The sequence below is a fragment of the Rhinoderma darwinii genome, chromosome 2, assembly GCF_050947455.1.
Source record: "Rhinoderma darwinii isolate aRhiDar2 chromosome 2, aRhiDar2.hap1, whole genome shotgun sequence".
Lineage (NCBI taxonomy): Eukaryota > Metazoa > Chordata > Amphibia > Anura > Rhinodermatidae > Rhinoderma > Rhinoderma darwinii.
Window position 1 is genome coordinate 287,105,597 of NC_134688.1, and position 15,416 is coordinate 287,121,012.

Below are 15,416 nucleotides of genomic sequence, written 5' to 3' on the forward strand. Positions count from 1 at the left end.
TATTTACACTACGTGTGAACCCGGCCTTATTCTGTGCTAGTCTCACATTTACAAATAACACAATTGGATCCCAGAAAAGCTGAAGTTATTTGGGATAATATTCAATGGACAGATGAGTTTCCCTCGCAATCTGTATGCGCTCCTATTTAGGAAAACAGAAGCCGTATACATCTGTATACAGATTGTCCCCATCTCTCAGCAGTGGCAACAGGCAGTTGAGGCTTTTATATATCATTTGTGAGAAAGGCAGAGTCATTTACAGATCAGCCATAACATTAAAACCACCTGTTTAATATTGTGTACTACGTAGCTACTCAGCCCTCCGTGTTCTGACACCTTTCTATTATAGCCATCATTAACTTTTTCAGCAATTTGTGCTACAGTAACTGTTCTGTGGGATCGGACCAGACGGGCTAGTCTTAGCTCCCTACACCCATCAAGGAGCCTTCAGCGCCCATGATCTTGTCGCTGGTTCACGGCAGTGGCATAACTATAGAGGTCACAGTGGTCGAAATTGCGACCGGGCCCCGAAGCCAGGGGGCCCACGGCCCCCTACACCACCTCTATAAAAAGTTAGTATAATCATTGGGGCCTATGTAATAAACTACGCGAGCCCCTGTTACTATAGTAACTGACAGTATACTTACCCTCTTGTTCCGGAGCGCAGCAGAGGTTCTGATGACAACTCGCGTCATGACGTCAAGATGCTGTGCGCCGTGCATGACATCGCAACTCTGAATGGAGGCAGGAGACCTCTGCTGTGACGGGAGCCGAAGAGGAGGTTAAGTAGTCTGCTGGGGCCCGGGTTGTCCAGTCCCTAAAAATTGATGGCCTATCCTCAGGATGGGCCATCAAAAGCTGATGGGTCGGGGTCCGACTGCTGGGACCCCCAACAATCAGCTGTTTTGAATGGGGTAAAGCGCTCGTACTGGTGAAGCGCTCGTTCCCCTTCATTCTGGTCACTTGCTCACACTGTGAATCGCGGCGTGTCGTGGCTCCCGGCAGACGGACCCAGACCCATCAGCTACTGATGGCCTATGCTGAGGATAGGCCATTAATTTTTAGGGACTGGATAACCCCTTTAAGCCTACCATCAGGAAGACTTATATATAGGGCTCATCAGACAGGATCAGACATTGATCCTGTCTGCTGGGCCCTATATCTAAGCCAACCACATAGTAGGCTTAGATACATGGCCCATGTGTGATCCTGTCTGATGGGCCCTGTATCTAAGCCTAGCACATGTAGGCTTAGATACAGGGCCCCAGCAGACAGTAATCTTATACTGTATAAGATTAGTCTGCTGGGGCCCTGTATCTAAACATCTTGCCATGACCACATGGTAAGCTTAGATACATGGCCCATAAGTGATCTTGTCTGATGGGCCCTGTATTTAAGCCTACCACATGATAGGCTTAGATATAAGGCTCCAGCAGACAGTAATCTTATACTGCATAAGATTACTGTCTGCTGGACCCTGTATCTAAGCCTACCTTGTGGTAGGCTTAGATACAGGATCCAACAGACATTAGCACACATGGGCCCTGTATCCAAGCCTACCACATGTGTTACTAATGTTTTTTTTGTGTGTTTTTGTACAGGTTCGGTCATTGGAGTACTTCGGATTCGAGGACTACTTCAATGATGGATTTTTTTATTTACAATAAAATAGTTAATGAGGGTTATGTGTTTTTTTTTTTATTTCAATAAAATATTTTTTCTATGTCTTTGTATATATTTTTACTTTATTACTACTGCCTTAGTAATGGCAGCTGTCTGATAGACAGCACCCATTAATAAGGCGGGCATTAGTGTTAGCCGGTGCAGAGGCTAGCATTTACCCCCATTATTACCCCACTGCCACCAGGGGTGCCGGGAAGAGCTGGGTACGATCCAGTACCTGACCATCTGTAGTGATGGTCGGGTACTGGGGGTGCTGTTCCTGATGTCCATGTACGTAAAGTGATGTCCGAAGCTTTGCAAAGCCTGAGTCCACGGCCAGAGAGTCGGCATCTCTCTGGCCAGGGATTCCGGCCCTGGAGAATCCCCTGGCGTCACTTTACATATATGGACAGTGACGTCAGGAGCTTTCCCATGGGAAAAGTCCACAGGTAGAGCACTCGTGATGCTCTGCCTGAGGACTCCGGCATTGGGAAGCTCCTGACGTCACTGTCCACATACTAATGTCAGGAGCGGTATATGCTTTTTTGTAGGATCTCTCAGGATGGAATATCAAAGTCTACTACGCTATTCCATCCTTCAAAAATAAGGTATACCGACGTCTACCAGCCCGATATAGGCTAAAAGGACATAATGGAGCCCTATAAATTTTTTGTCTACGTTGTTTACAGTGTGCGTAAGGAGATTTTCTCTACGATAAATGTAGGACAACAACACGATGTGAAGGGGGCGTTAAGAGAAGGGGGAAACACTTGAGAGGATTTAAGGAGCCCTAACTTCCTTACATTGCCATTAAAGTCCAATGTGCATTTGCGCAGCAAAAATCTGAGGCCTACACTTGGATTTCTGCCGCAGATGTGCCACAAGTGTGTAGCAGATCTGCAAGAGAATTAGTCCCATTGTCATTCAAAGTTGCTTATCCTCAACTTTTCTGTGCAAAATAATTAGCATGTTACTTATTGCTGTGGTGGATTTCTTTTTATGGTGCGGACAAAAATACATGCAGAAAATTTTTCGGACCATGTCAACTGGGTTGCAGAAACCTCATATGCATGGGATGCAGATCGGCATCGAAATCCATATCAAATCCAACATGTGTGAACGGGGCTTTAGGTTGAGTTAAAAAAACCCTCTGTTAGGTCAATTGGACATGGTGCGTATTACGTGCAAATTTGCAGCATGTATTTTCGTGCCGCAAAGCCACCCCGTAATACAGTACCAGCAAAGTAATTGAGATCTCAAGAAATCTCATCTACCTGTCGCAGATTTTTTCTGCCTATAAAGGGCATGACCACACATGGCGGAATTCCTCCGCAACTGTCCGCATCAATGCCGCACAGAATCTGCGTTGCAGATTCTGCAGCGGATCTGCACAAAATGTGCAGAAAATTGATGCGGACTGGCCGCTGCGGACTGCAGGAAAAGTGCTTCTCTTCTCCCTATTCAGTGCAGGATAGAGAGAAGGGACAGCACTTTCCCTAGTGAAAGTCAAAGAAATTCATACTTACCGCCCGTTGTCTTGGTGACGCGTCCCTCTTTCGGCATCCGGCCCGACCTCCCTGGATGACGCTCCAGTCCATGTGACCGCTGCAGCCTGTGCTTGGCCTGTGATTGGCTGCAGCCGTCACTTACACTGAAACGTCATCCTGGGAGGCCGGACTGGAGACAGACGCAGGGAGTTCTCGGTAAGTATGAACTTATATTTTTTTTTACAGATACATGTATATTGAGATCGGTAGTCACTGTCCCGGGTGCAGAAACAGTTACTGCCGATCGCGTAACTCTTTCAGCACCCTGGACAGTGACTATTTACAGACGTCTCCTAGCAACGCTCCCGTCATTACGGGAGCCCCATTGACTTCCTCAGTCTGGCTGTAGACCTAGAAATACATAGGTCCAGCCAGAATGAAGAAATGTCATGGTAGTAAAAACAATACGCTCCGCAGCACACATAAGATCTGCGGACTTCATTGCGGAATTTTGACTCTCCATTGAAGTCAATGGAGAAATTCCGCCATGAGTCCGCAACCAGTCCGCCACTGCTCCGCAACAGACAGAGCATGCTGCGGACACCAAATTCCGCTCCGCAGCCTATGCTCCGCAGCGGAATTGTACGCATCGTGTAAACGAACACTGCTAAATTAAAGTGAAAGTCAATGGAGAAACGGCTCCGCTGCGGATTAACGCTGCGGAGTGTCCGCAGCGGAATTTAAGTGAAATTCCGCTATGTGTGAACCCGCCCTTATTGACCTGCGGTGCGTATTTTAAAATCCACAGCATGTCAGTTTATCTTGCGTTTCCACTTGCAAATTGTATCTGACCGATTAAAAAAAAAAAAAAATAACAAATCTGCAGCATAAAACCTGCACCTACTGTATTTCCACATCAAAATTTAAAAACTGCACCTAAGAATGCACTATTAGGGCTTGTCCACACGTTGCGGAATTGCGGACGGAAAAAAATGCAGCAGAATACAGTAGCAGCAAAGTGGATGACATTTAACAAATCTGATCCACACGCTGCATAAAAATGCTGAGCAGAAATTTACCTGCGGTGCGTATTTTTCAGATCGCAGCTATCAATTCCTGCTGCGGACAGTGGACAGAATTGCTGGGTTTTTCAAAGGAGATGTCACCATCTCCAAACGTTTACGCCCTAAAAAACGGCTGAAAACACAGCGTGTGAACATAGTCTTAGGGTATGTTCACAAGCACTGTTTTCAGATGTAAGGGTATGTTCACACGGCTTATTTACGGACGTAATTCGGGCGTTTTACGCCTCGAATTACGTCCGAAAATGCGCCTCGATAGCGTTGGCAAACATCAGCTGACGTTTGTCTGTTCACACGAGGCGTATATTTACGCGTCGCTGTCAAAAGATGGCGCATAAATAGACGCCCGCGCCAAAGAAGTGTTATGTCACTTCTTCAGACGTAAATGGAGCCGTTTTCCATGGACTCCATGGAAAACCAGCTCCAGTTACATCCGTAAAGGACGTGGCGTTCAAGCACCTGCACATGCCATTACGGCTGAAATGACGGGGCTGTTTTCTCCTGGAAACAGCCCCGTAATTTCATCCGTTACGGACGCTGCCGTGTGAACATACCCTAATTTGGGCGTTTTACGCCTCGAATTACACCTGAAAAAACGCCCCTAACACGCCTACAAACATCTGCCCATTGCTTTCAATGGGAATTACGATGTTCTGTTCCCACGAGCATTTATTTTACGCTTCGCTGTCAAAAAACGGAGCGTAAAAAGACGCTCCGTAAAAAGAAGTAGCATGTCACTTCTTTTCAGACGTTTTTTGAGGCGTTTTTCATAGTGTTCAATGGAAAATCAGATCCAAAAAACGCCTCAAAAAACGTCTGAAAAGAAGCCTCAAAAGAAGCTCCAAATTTCATTCTCAGCTTCAAAAACGCCTGAAAATTAGAGGCTGTTTTCTCTGAAATCAGCTCCGTATTTTTCAGACGTTTTTTGTTAAGCGTGTGAACATATCCTTAAATGTCCATGTGACGTATGTTCTTTTAACGGCCGTCACATGGTTGCATGTATTTCTATGGGGCTATTCACATGGCTGTTGTTTTAACGGACTGTGTGAAGGGCCCTGAAAAAATAGGACATGTCCTATTTATTTCCGTTTTTACATATTCCTCAATAGACCCAAGTCTATGAGGGATTCGTGAAAACGGGTCCCACACGGGTGCAAATTGGCAGTGAAAAACGGCCATTATTAATGGCCGATTTCACACACCTTCGTCGAGTATAGCCTTATATTGTAATTTGTAGTGAATTTTCAGTGCGCAATCCGCACCAGAAATAGGAGACGAACCCACCATGTCTGAATTGGCCTTATTCAAATGTCTGTGTTCGGTCTGTGATATACGTACCGTATGTGGCAGTATTTCCAGGACCAACCACAGTTCAGGGAGCCGGGCTCCTAGCGTCATAGTTATCTATGGCGCTAGGAGTCCCTGTTTCTCCTGAATACTGTCCCCGATCCCATACTGAAAACATTACTACAGTACTGGACAGTATTCACGCAGAGAGACAGGGACTCCTAGCGCCATAGATAACTATGTTGCTAGGAGCCCAGCTCCCTGAACTGTGGTTGGTCCGGGAATTATGGCCAATACACGTTCCATATAAAATGGACTGAGCATGGCCATCTGAATAAGGCCTTAGGCCCCATGCACATGACCGTAAAAAATCTCCGTAATTGCGGACCGTAATACGGTCCGCAATTACAGACTTGCCCGGTTCTATTGGCCGCGGACACCTTTCCATATCACTACGGATAGGTGTCCGTGCTGTAGAATTGTGCCGGCAATTATGGAGCATGTCCTACTTTTCGTTTTTTACGTGGTGTTTTCCCATACTTTGTATGGGAGCATGGCCCGAAAATGCGGCCATCGGCGGCCAGCCATGCTCGCAATCACGGGTTGTAATTACGGGCATGGCCGTGTGTCTATTTACACAGTGCAGTCCAATCCCATTTTTTCCAAAATAGCGGAAAAAACTTGATTTTACCGCACTTTGACTATAGCCTAACAGCACTGTTTTATCATGTTTTGTACCCTTTTTTTTTTATGCAATTTTCTTAATCGCGGCACAAATCACAAGGTTTCGGCACTTTTTTTTCAAGTCGCGGCAAAACTGTGCCATTTTTGCAGCGATTACAAAAATTGTAGCAAAAACCGCTGGGGAAACATTTTTTTTAACATACTGTACTGTATATAATCTTCAAGTGGGGTCAGGAGGAATGGGAAGCAGGATGGAGAGGGGGGGACGGACACTCAGCAGACTGCAGGTCCTGTCGGCTGTGTAGAGAAGGACGTGTCTGGTGGGCGGCTCTCTACACATGGAGCTTCTGCTTCTCATGCTGCATCTTCCTCTTCTGTAATTCCTCTCAGGGCCCCAGCGCTAGTTACTTTAGAGTAAGGAACGGGCCCCATTACATTGCAGGGTCTGTTCCCTTCTCCAAGTTACTAACGCTGGGGCCCTCATTCAAATGTGTAAAGTTACTGAGAAGCATGCGGGCCCCTATTTTTTATCATTGTGGCCGGGCCCCTGACATCAGTACCAGTAGTACTGCACTGATGGAAGCCCTGGATGGGCATAACCGCTTGAGGCCAAATATAGGAATAACCCATTGAGGCAAAATGGTCTGTGTTTTTCACGCACCGGTTGCTAAAGAAATAATGAGGGGAAAAAAACCCCACCTCCTTCAGTTTTTTTTGCAGACGTAAAAAGCGCATGACATACAGATGACATACTACGAGGGTAAGAAACGCAGACGCGCACCGTACACGGATGCCACGCGGAACTGCAACGCAAGAAAAACGCTGTGTTTTTTACGTGCGCAAAATGGACACGTTCGTGTGAATCTAGCCTAAGGCCATTTTCCCACAGCACTATTTTGTCAGTATTTTACGTTATAGTACAGTATACATAAGCCAAAACCAGGACAGGAAAATAAACAGAAAAAAGTATAATTGAAAGATTTGAATCTCTTCTGTGTTTGGAACGAAGTCCTTCATGCTCCAAGATGCACCAAATCTAACAAATAGTGCGCGCTTCATTGAAAGATTTGGCACATCTTCAGCTTAGCCCCTCTAGCTATAGGCTATCGATCTATAACCCCTTGGCAACATGCAACGTAAGGGTATGTTCACACGGCCTATTTTTGGCCGTTTTCAAGTCGTAAACACCTGAAAAACGGCCGAAAAATCGGAAGCAGAACGCCTCCAAACATCTGCCCATTGATTTCAATGGGAAAACGGCGGTCTGTTCTGATGAAGCATTTTTCGCTGTGTTTTTTTACGCGTAAAAAAACGGCCGCGAAAAAGAAGTGCAGGACACTTTTCGGGACGTTTTTGGAGCCATTTTCCATAGACTCTAGTGAAAAAAGCTCCAAAAACGGCCGTAAAAATGCCACGAAAAACGCAGCGAAAATCGCGAGTGGCACAAAAAACGTCTGAAAATCAGGAGCTGTTTTCTCTTGAAAACAGCTCCGTATTTTGAGACGTTTTTGACTCTGCGAGTGAACATACCCTAACTGTACGTGACAGCTGCCAAGGAGGAGTATGGCGTGGGCTCACAGGCTGAGCCCACTTCCTCATCAATGGGTGTCGCCTGTATGTTACAAAAAAAAAAAAAGTTTGATACATTAAGGCTGGGTTCACACGTGGCGGAATTTCACTTAAATTCCGCTGCGGACACTCCGCAGCGTTAATCCGCAGCGGAGCCGTTTGTCCATTGACTTACACTTTAATTTAGCAGTGTTCGTTTAGATGAGGCGTAAAATTCCGCTGCGGAGCATAGGCTGCGGAGCGGAATTTGGTGTCCGCAGCATGCTCTGTCTGTTGCGGAGCAGTGGCGGACTCATGGCGGAATTTCTCCATTGACTTCAATGAAGATTCTAAGTTCCGCAATGAAGTCCGCAGCTGTCATGCACATGTCATGTGTGCTGCGGATGCGTCTTGCTTTTTTAACTTGACATTTCTTCATTCTGGCTGGACCTATGTATTTCTAGGTCTACAGCCAGACTGAGGAAGTCAATGGGGCTCCCGTAATGACGGGAGCGTTGCTAGGAGACGTCAGTAAATAGTCACTGTCCAGGGTGCTGAAAGAGTTAAGCGATCGGCAGTAACTGTTTCTGCACCCGGGACAGTGACTACCGATCCCAATATACATGTATCTGTAAAAAAAAATGAAGTTCGTACTTACCGAGAACTCCCTGCTTCTGTCTCCAGTCCGGCCTCCCAGGATGACGTTTCAGTCTAAGTGACGGCTGCAGCCAATCACAGGCTAATAACAGGCTGCAGCGGTCACATGGACTGCCGCGTCATCCAGGGAGGTCGGGCTGGATGCCGAAAGAGGGACGCGTCACCAAGACAACGGCCGGTAAGTATGAAATTCGTTTACTTTCACTAGGGAAAGTGCTGTCCCTTCTCTCTATCCTGCACTGATAGGGAGAAGGGAAGCACTTTTCCCGCAGTCCGCAGCAGCTAGTCCGCATCAACCCGGATTAGGTGCGGCATTGATGCGGACAGTTGCGGAGGAAATCCGCCACGTGTGGTCATGCCCTTTCAGGAGTGTAAAAAATTTTTTCAAGTAAAAGAAACAAAAACCCTTTTCCCATTTTTCCCCAAGCACAATGTAAAAAATAAAAAAAATAATAAAACAATTGGTATTGCTGCGTCCGTAAAAGTCTGAAACTATTACAATATAGCATTATATGACTCACACAGTGAACGGTGTAAAATAAAAAAAATTAAAACCCCAGAATCGTTGTCTTTTGGTCACCATAGCGCTAAAAAGAATAAAATAAAAAGTGATAAAAAAATCGTATGTACCAAAAAAATGGTGCTAATGAAAACTACAGCTCGTCCCGCAAAAAATAAGCCCTCACACCGCACAAACGATGGAAAAATCTAAGTTATGGCTCTCAGAATGTGGTCAAACTGAACAAATTATTTTTTTTAACCAATAGTTTTTTCTTTGTAAAATATGAATTTTTTTCCTATTTTCTGTTGTCTAAAACCTGGGTGCGTATAAGGCTGGATTCACACGATTATGGAGATACCAAATTTGTGTCTTTTTTATGTATCTTATTACCGTATTTTTCGGACTTTAAGACTCACCTGACTATAAGGCTGGGTTCACACGAGCATGTTACGTCTGTAATGGCCGGAACGTATTTCCGCCGCAAGTCCCGGACCGAACACACTGCAGGGAGCCGGGCTCCTAGCATCACAGTTATGTACGACGCTAGGGGTCCCTGCCTCTCCGTGGAACTACTGTCCCGTACTGAAAACATGATTACAGTACTGGACAGTTGTCCCGCAGCGAGGCAGGGACTCCTAGCATCGTACATAACTATGATGCTAGGAGCCCGGCTCCCTGCACTGTGTTCGGTGCGGGACTTGCGGCGGAAATACGTTCCGCCCATTACGGACGTAATGTGCTCGTGTGAATCCAGCCTTCTAGTCAGGTGCGTCTTATAGTCAGGTGTGTCTTAAAGTCCGAAAAATACGGTAATAAGATACATAAAAAAGACACAAATTTGGTATCTCCATAATCGTATCGACCCACATTATGCAGTTACCTTAAGGACACAGCCTATTTTGGCCTTCAGGACACAGCCGATTTTTGCAAATCTGACGTGTCATTTTATGTGGTAATAACTCCGGAATGCTTTTGCCTATCTAAGCGATTCTGAGATTGTTTTCTCGTGACATGTTGTACTTTATGATACTGAAAAAATTTTGTCGTTAAATTCAATATTTATTTGTAAAAAATACCAAAATTTAGAGAAAATTTGCAAAAATCTGCATTTTTCTAAATTGTAATGTATCTGCTTGTAAAACAGATAGTAATACCACACAAAATAGTTACTAGTTAACATTTCCTATATGTCTACTTTATGTTTGCATCGTTTTTTGAACGTGCTTATATTTTTCTATGACCTCACAAGGCTTAGAACTTTGGCAGCAATTTCTCACATTTTCAGGAAAATTTCAAAAGGCTATTTTTTCAGGGACCAGTTCAGTTGTGAAGTGGCTTTGAGGGCCTTATATATTAGAAAATCCCCATAAATCACCCCATTTTAAAAACTGCACCCCTCAAAGTATTCAAAACAGCATTCAGAAATTATTTGAACCCTTTAGGCATTTCACAAGAAATAAAGCAAAGTAGAGGTGAAATTTACAAATTTAATTATTTTTTTACGAAATTCATTTGTAATACAGTTTTTTCTGTAACACAGAAGGTTTTATCAGAGAAATGCAACTCAATATTTATTGCCCAGATTCTGCAATTTTTAGAAATATCCCACATGTGGTCCTAGTGCGGTAAAGGACCGAAACACCGGCCTCAGAAGCAAAGGAGCACCTAGTGGATTTTGGGGCCTCTATTTTATTAGAATATATTTTAGGCACCATGTCAGGTTCGAAGAGGTCTTGTGGTGCCAAAACAGTGGAAACCCCCCAAAAGTGACCCCATCTTGGAGACTACACCCCTGAAGGAATTTTTCTAGGGGTATAGTTAGCATTTTTAGCCCACAGGTTTTTTGCTACATTTATTGCAACTTGTCTGTGAAAATGAAAATCTATTTTTTTTCTGAAAAAACATACGATGTTTTCGTTTTTACAAGAAATAAAGGAGAAAAAGAACCCCAACATTTGTAAAGCAATGTCTCCCGATTACGGCAATACCCCATATGTGGTAATAAACTGCTGTTTGGACCCACGGCAGGGCTCAGAAGGGAACGAGGACCATTTGGATTTTGGAGCGCAGATTTTGCTGGAATGGTTTTCGTTGCCATGTCGTGTTTGCAAAGCCCTGGAGGGACCATAACAGTTGAAACTCCCCAAAAGTGACCCCATTTTGGAAACTACACCCCTCAAGGAATTTTTCTAGGGGTATAGTTAGCATTTTGACCCTACACGGTTTTTGCTGAATCTATGGGAATTATGCCGTGAAATTGAAAATCTAATTTGTTTCTAATAAAATGTAGTTTTAGCTCAGATTTTTTCATTTTTACAACAGATAAAGGAGAAAAAACTCCCCAATATTTGTAAAGCAAACTCTTCTGAGCACATCAATACCCCATATGTGGTAATAAACTGCTGTTTGGACACATGGCGGAAGTTAGAAAGGACGGAGCGCCATTTGACTTTCGGAGCTCAAGTTTTGCTGGAATGGTTTGCGGCCCCATGTCACATTTGCAAAGCCACTGAGGGGCCAAAATAGTGCAAACCCGGCAAAAGTGACCCCATTTGGGAAACTATACCCCTCGTGGAATTTATCTAGCGGTATAGTGAGCATTTTGACCCCACAGTTTTTTTGCTGAATTATTGGGATTATGCAGTGAAAATGAAAATCTACATTCTTTCCACTAAAATGTTGAATTGTTTTCATTTTCACAAGGAATAAAGGAGAAAAAGCGCCCCAACAATTGTAAAGCAATTTCTCCCGAGTACGGCAATACCCTATATGTGGTTATAAACTGCTGCTTGGATACACCGCAGGGCTCAGAATAGCAGGAGTGCTACTTGGCATGTAGATTTTGGTTGATTGTTTTTTGGGCGCCATGTCACATTTGCAGAGCCCCTGAGGTACCCGTACAGTAGAAACCCCTGAGAAGTGAATCCATTTTGGAAACTTTACCCTTCAGGGTAATCATCTAGGGGTGTACTGAGCATTTTGATCCCACAGGTGTTTCATAGATTGTATTAGAATCAGGCAGTGAAAATGAAAAAAATAATTTTTAACCAAAAATATGTAGTTTTGCACCCAATTTTTTTCCCCACAAGGGGTAATAGGAGAAAAAACAACACATAATTTGTTACCCAATTTCTCCCGAGTACGGCAATACCCAATGTGTGGCCCTAAACTGCTATTTGGGCACATGGCAGAGCTAAAAATGGAAGGAGTGCCATGTGGCTTTTAGAGGACAGATTTTGCTGGACTGGTGTAGGGGTGCCATGTCGCATTTGCAGAGCTCCCTTAGGTACCAGAGTAGAGTGTAAAACCATGAGAAGTGACCCCATTTTTTAAACTACACCCCTCAAGGCATTTATCATTTGCCTGGATATATGACAGGGCTTAGGAGTGAAAGGCGCATGTGAGACCTATTATGGTGATTTTCGCAGCATTAGCCCACAATGGCAGGGCTCTGGGGTCAAATAGGAAAACAAACCCCCAAGTAGTGACCCCCATTTTGGAAACTGCACCCCTAAAGGCATTTTATTAAGGGGTGTAGTGAGCATTTTGACCACACAGGTTTTTTTTTTTCTATTAGAAATGAATGCTCAGTGGATGGTGCAAAGTGAAAATTGCAAATTTCCACAGGTATGTGCCATTTTAGTGCACAATATTTTGTGCCCAGTTCGTGCCACTGAAGACAAATACATCAAACTGTTAAGCGGGTTCTCCCGGGTATGGCGATGCCATATATGTGGACGTACACTGCTGCTTGGGCACGCTGCAGGGCTCAGAAGGGAGCGCCATTTGGCTTTTGGAGCGTGGATTTTGCTCGCTAGTTGTTCTGTTTGGGGTATTGCTGGTATTTGAGTTTATGATGTGGGGGAATATGTTATCTGTGCGGAGTACATCAGGGTATAATAAGAAGGTATAATAATGGTGTAAATAAATAATAATTCGCAGATATGTGGCCGGTGTCGCACTGATAAATGGCGCCCGATCTTATCCGCTTTTGGACACTTTGCACGTTTTGCATCGCCATATTCTGAGAGCCAAAACGTCTTTATTTTTTCTCCCCCGGAGCTGTGTGAGGGCTTATTTGTTGCGGGACAATCTGTAGATTTCATTAATACCATTTTGGGGTACATGCGATTTTTTTGATCACTTTGTATTTCATTTTTTTGGCAAGCCAGGTGACCAAAAACCTGCAATTCTGATGTTTTTTATTATTTATTTTTTTACGGCGTTCGCCATGCGCTATGAATGACAATTTTACGTTATTCTGTGGGTCGGTACGATTACGGTGATACCAGATGTATATAGTTTTTCTTATGTTTTGCAGCGTCTGCACGATAAAATCCCTTTTGTTTCAAATAATTTATTTTTGGTGTCACCATATTCTTAGAGCGATAACTTTTTTATTTTTCCGTCAAAAAAGCTGCGGGAGGGCTTGTTTTTTGCGGGACGGGCTGCGTTTTTTAATGGTATAATTTTGGGGTACATGCAACTTTTAGATCCCTTTTTTTATTCTGTTTTGCAAGGGGTAGTGACTAACAAACAGCGATTCTGGAATAGTTTTTTATTTAATTTTTTTACGGTGTTCACCGTACGGGTAAAATAGCGTGATATTTTTATAGTTTGGGTCGTTACGGACGCGGGGATACCACATATGTGTACTTTTTTTTATGTTTTTGGGTTTTTCCTATAATAAAAGACTTATTATAGGAAAAAAGGCTGTTATAGTGTTTTTTAACATGAAAAGTATTTTTTTTTACTTTTTTTCAACATTTTTATTAACTTGTTTTAACTTTTTTTTTTGTCCCACTAGGGAACTAGAAGGCATGAAGCCCTGATCGCTATTCTAATACACTGCACTACCTACATAGTGCAGTGTATTAGAGCTGTCAGCTATTCACTGACAGCAAGACTATTAGGCTTCGCCTCCCGGCGGGGCCTAGTAGGCTTCCGTACTAGGAAGCGATTGTTATGCTATGGTTGCCATAGCAACCATCGGAACCTTTGCGGGTGCCGATGGTTGTTATTAGCAATCATAGGGTACGATCTAAGGGGTTAATCGGCCGGATCGGAGCCTTGCTCCGGTCCTGGCCATTAGGGCACAATGTCAGCTGTGACAAACAGCTGACACCCGCGCCCGTGGCAACCATCGTGGTTGCCGACAGGCTACAAGCCACTTCGATGCATCGATCACGTTGATCGATGCATCGAAGGGGTTAATCGGCCGGATCGGAGCCTAGCTCCGGTCCTGGCCGTTGCAGAGGGGTGCCGGACATCTGATTCCCGGCGGTGATAACGCTGGCTCAGCTTCTGAGCCAGCGTCATCACATACCCACGTCATAGAGCTGTGATTGGTCAGTCTGCTTTGACTGACCAATCACAGCGATCGCCGGCAGGAGACCGCTATGAATGGTCCCCTGCCGTCTTACTGTGCCGGTCAACTGTCATAAACAGTTGACGGCACAGTTCTGTCACCTTGTCCTTTGACAGGGTGACAGTTTTTAGCCAGGACGCACCGGTACGTCCCTGTGGCTTAAAGCACTTCAATGCAGGACGTACCGGTACGTCCTGGTGCGCTAAGGGGTTAAACGAAACCCAAATAACATTGGGATGTTATAACGTTTTTTTCCCATTCCACCCCACTAAGATTTTTTTTCCGTTTCCTGGTACATTATATCGTACATTAAGTGGTGCCAATAAGAACTAGAACTTGTCACGCATAAAAACAAACCCTTATACGGCTTTGTCAAGGGAAAATGAAAAAAGTTATCGCTTTTGGAAGGCATAAAGAAATACATTTAAATGAAAAAAATAAAATTGGCTGCGTCTCCAAGGGGTTGAGCTATGATTACTAAATCTGCCCCACAAAGACCCTTCACTCACTATGGGTCGAAACGTTGCTTGTCGTTTGTGGATGTCTTGACAATAAAACCACTTTGATGATTTGAAGACGTGTGCTGTTATCACAATCATCTGAGTCACTATGATTTCAATAGTCCCTACATCTTTGCGTCACAATTATCGTGTTTTTTCAAGCATGGTTCTTAGGACACATAGGGTACACATGTACTACTCCTCCCACTTACCTTTATTTGTTTTAGTCACTGCCATAACCATTATGGGGACCCCAATAATCGACGATAAAATCCAGATGCATACATTTATAGCTTTTGCCTTCGATGGGGTTCGAAAGTCCAGAGCCCGTATAGGGTGGCAGACGGCAATATAGCGATCCACGCTCATCATGGTTAAGGTAAAAATACTAGTGAACATGTTGTAGTAGTCTATTGACAGAACAATCTTGCAGAGGATTTCTCCAAAAGGCCATGTCTCCATAAGGTACTTGGCGCTCTGGAAAGGTAAGGTACTGGTAGCTAGGGCATCAGCCAATGCCAGATTGAAGATATAAATGTTGGTTGCTGTCTTCATTTTGGTGTATCTACAAAATATAAGCAGGTTGAGTATGTAGGTAATATATTACATTATTAACACCTAAACTGAATACGTCATTTT

At 44.1% G+C, this 15,416-nt stretch overlaps 1 protein-coding gene across 1 annotated transcript in view; it reads right to left on the reverse strand.

Moving 5' to 3' along the window:
• The window catches only part of OPRD1 (opioid receptor delta 1), a 58,824-nt gene that overhangs the window by 9,696 nt on the left and 33,712 nt on the right, over positions 1 to 15,416 (reverse strand). Inside the window, exon 2 of the mRNA XM_075853404.1 lies at positions 14,990 to 15,342. Within this exon, the coding sequence (XP_075709519.1) occupies positions 14,990 to 15,342 (353 nt within the window). The remainder of the gene's footprint in view (positions 1 to 14,989; positions 15,343 to 15,416) is intronic.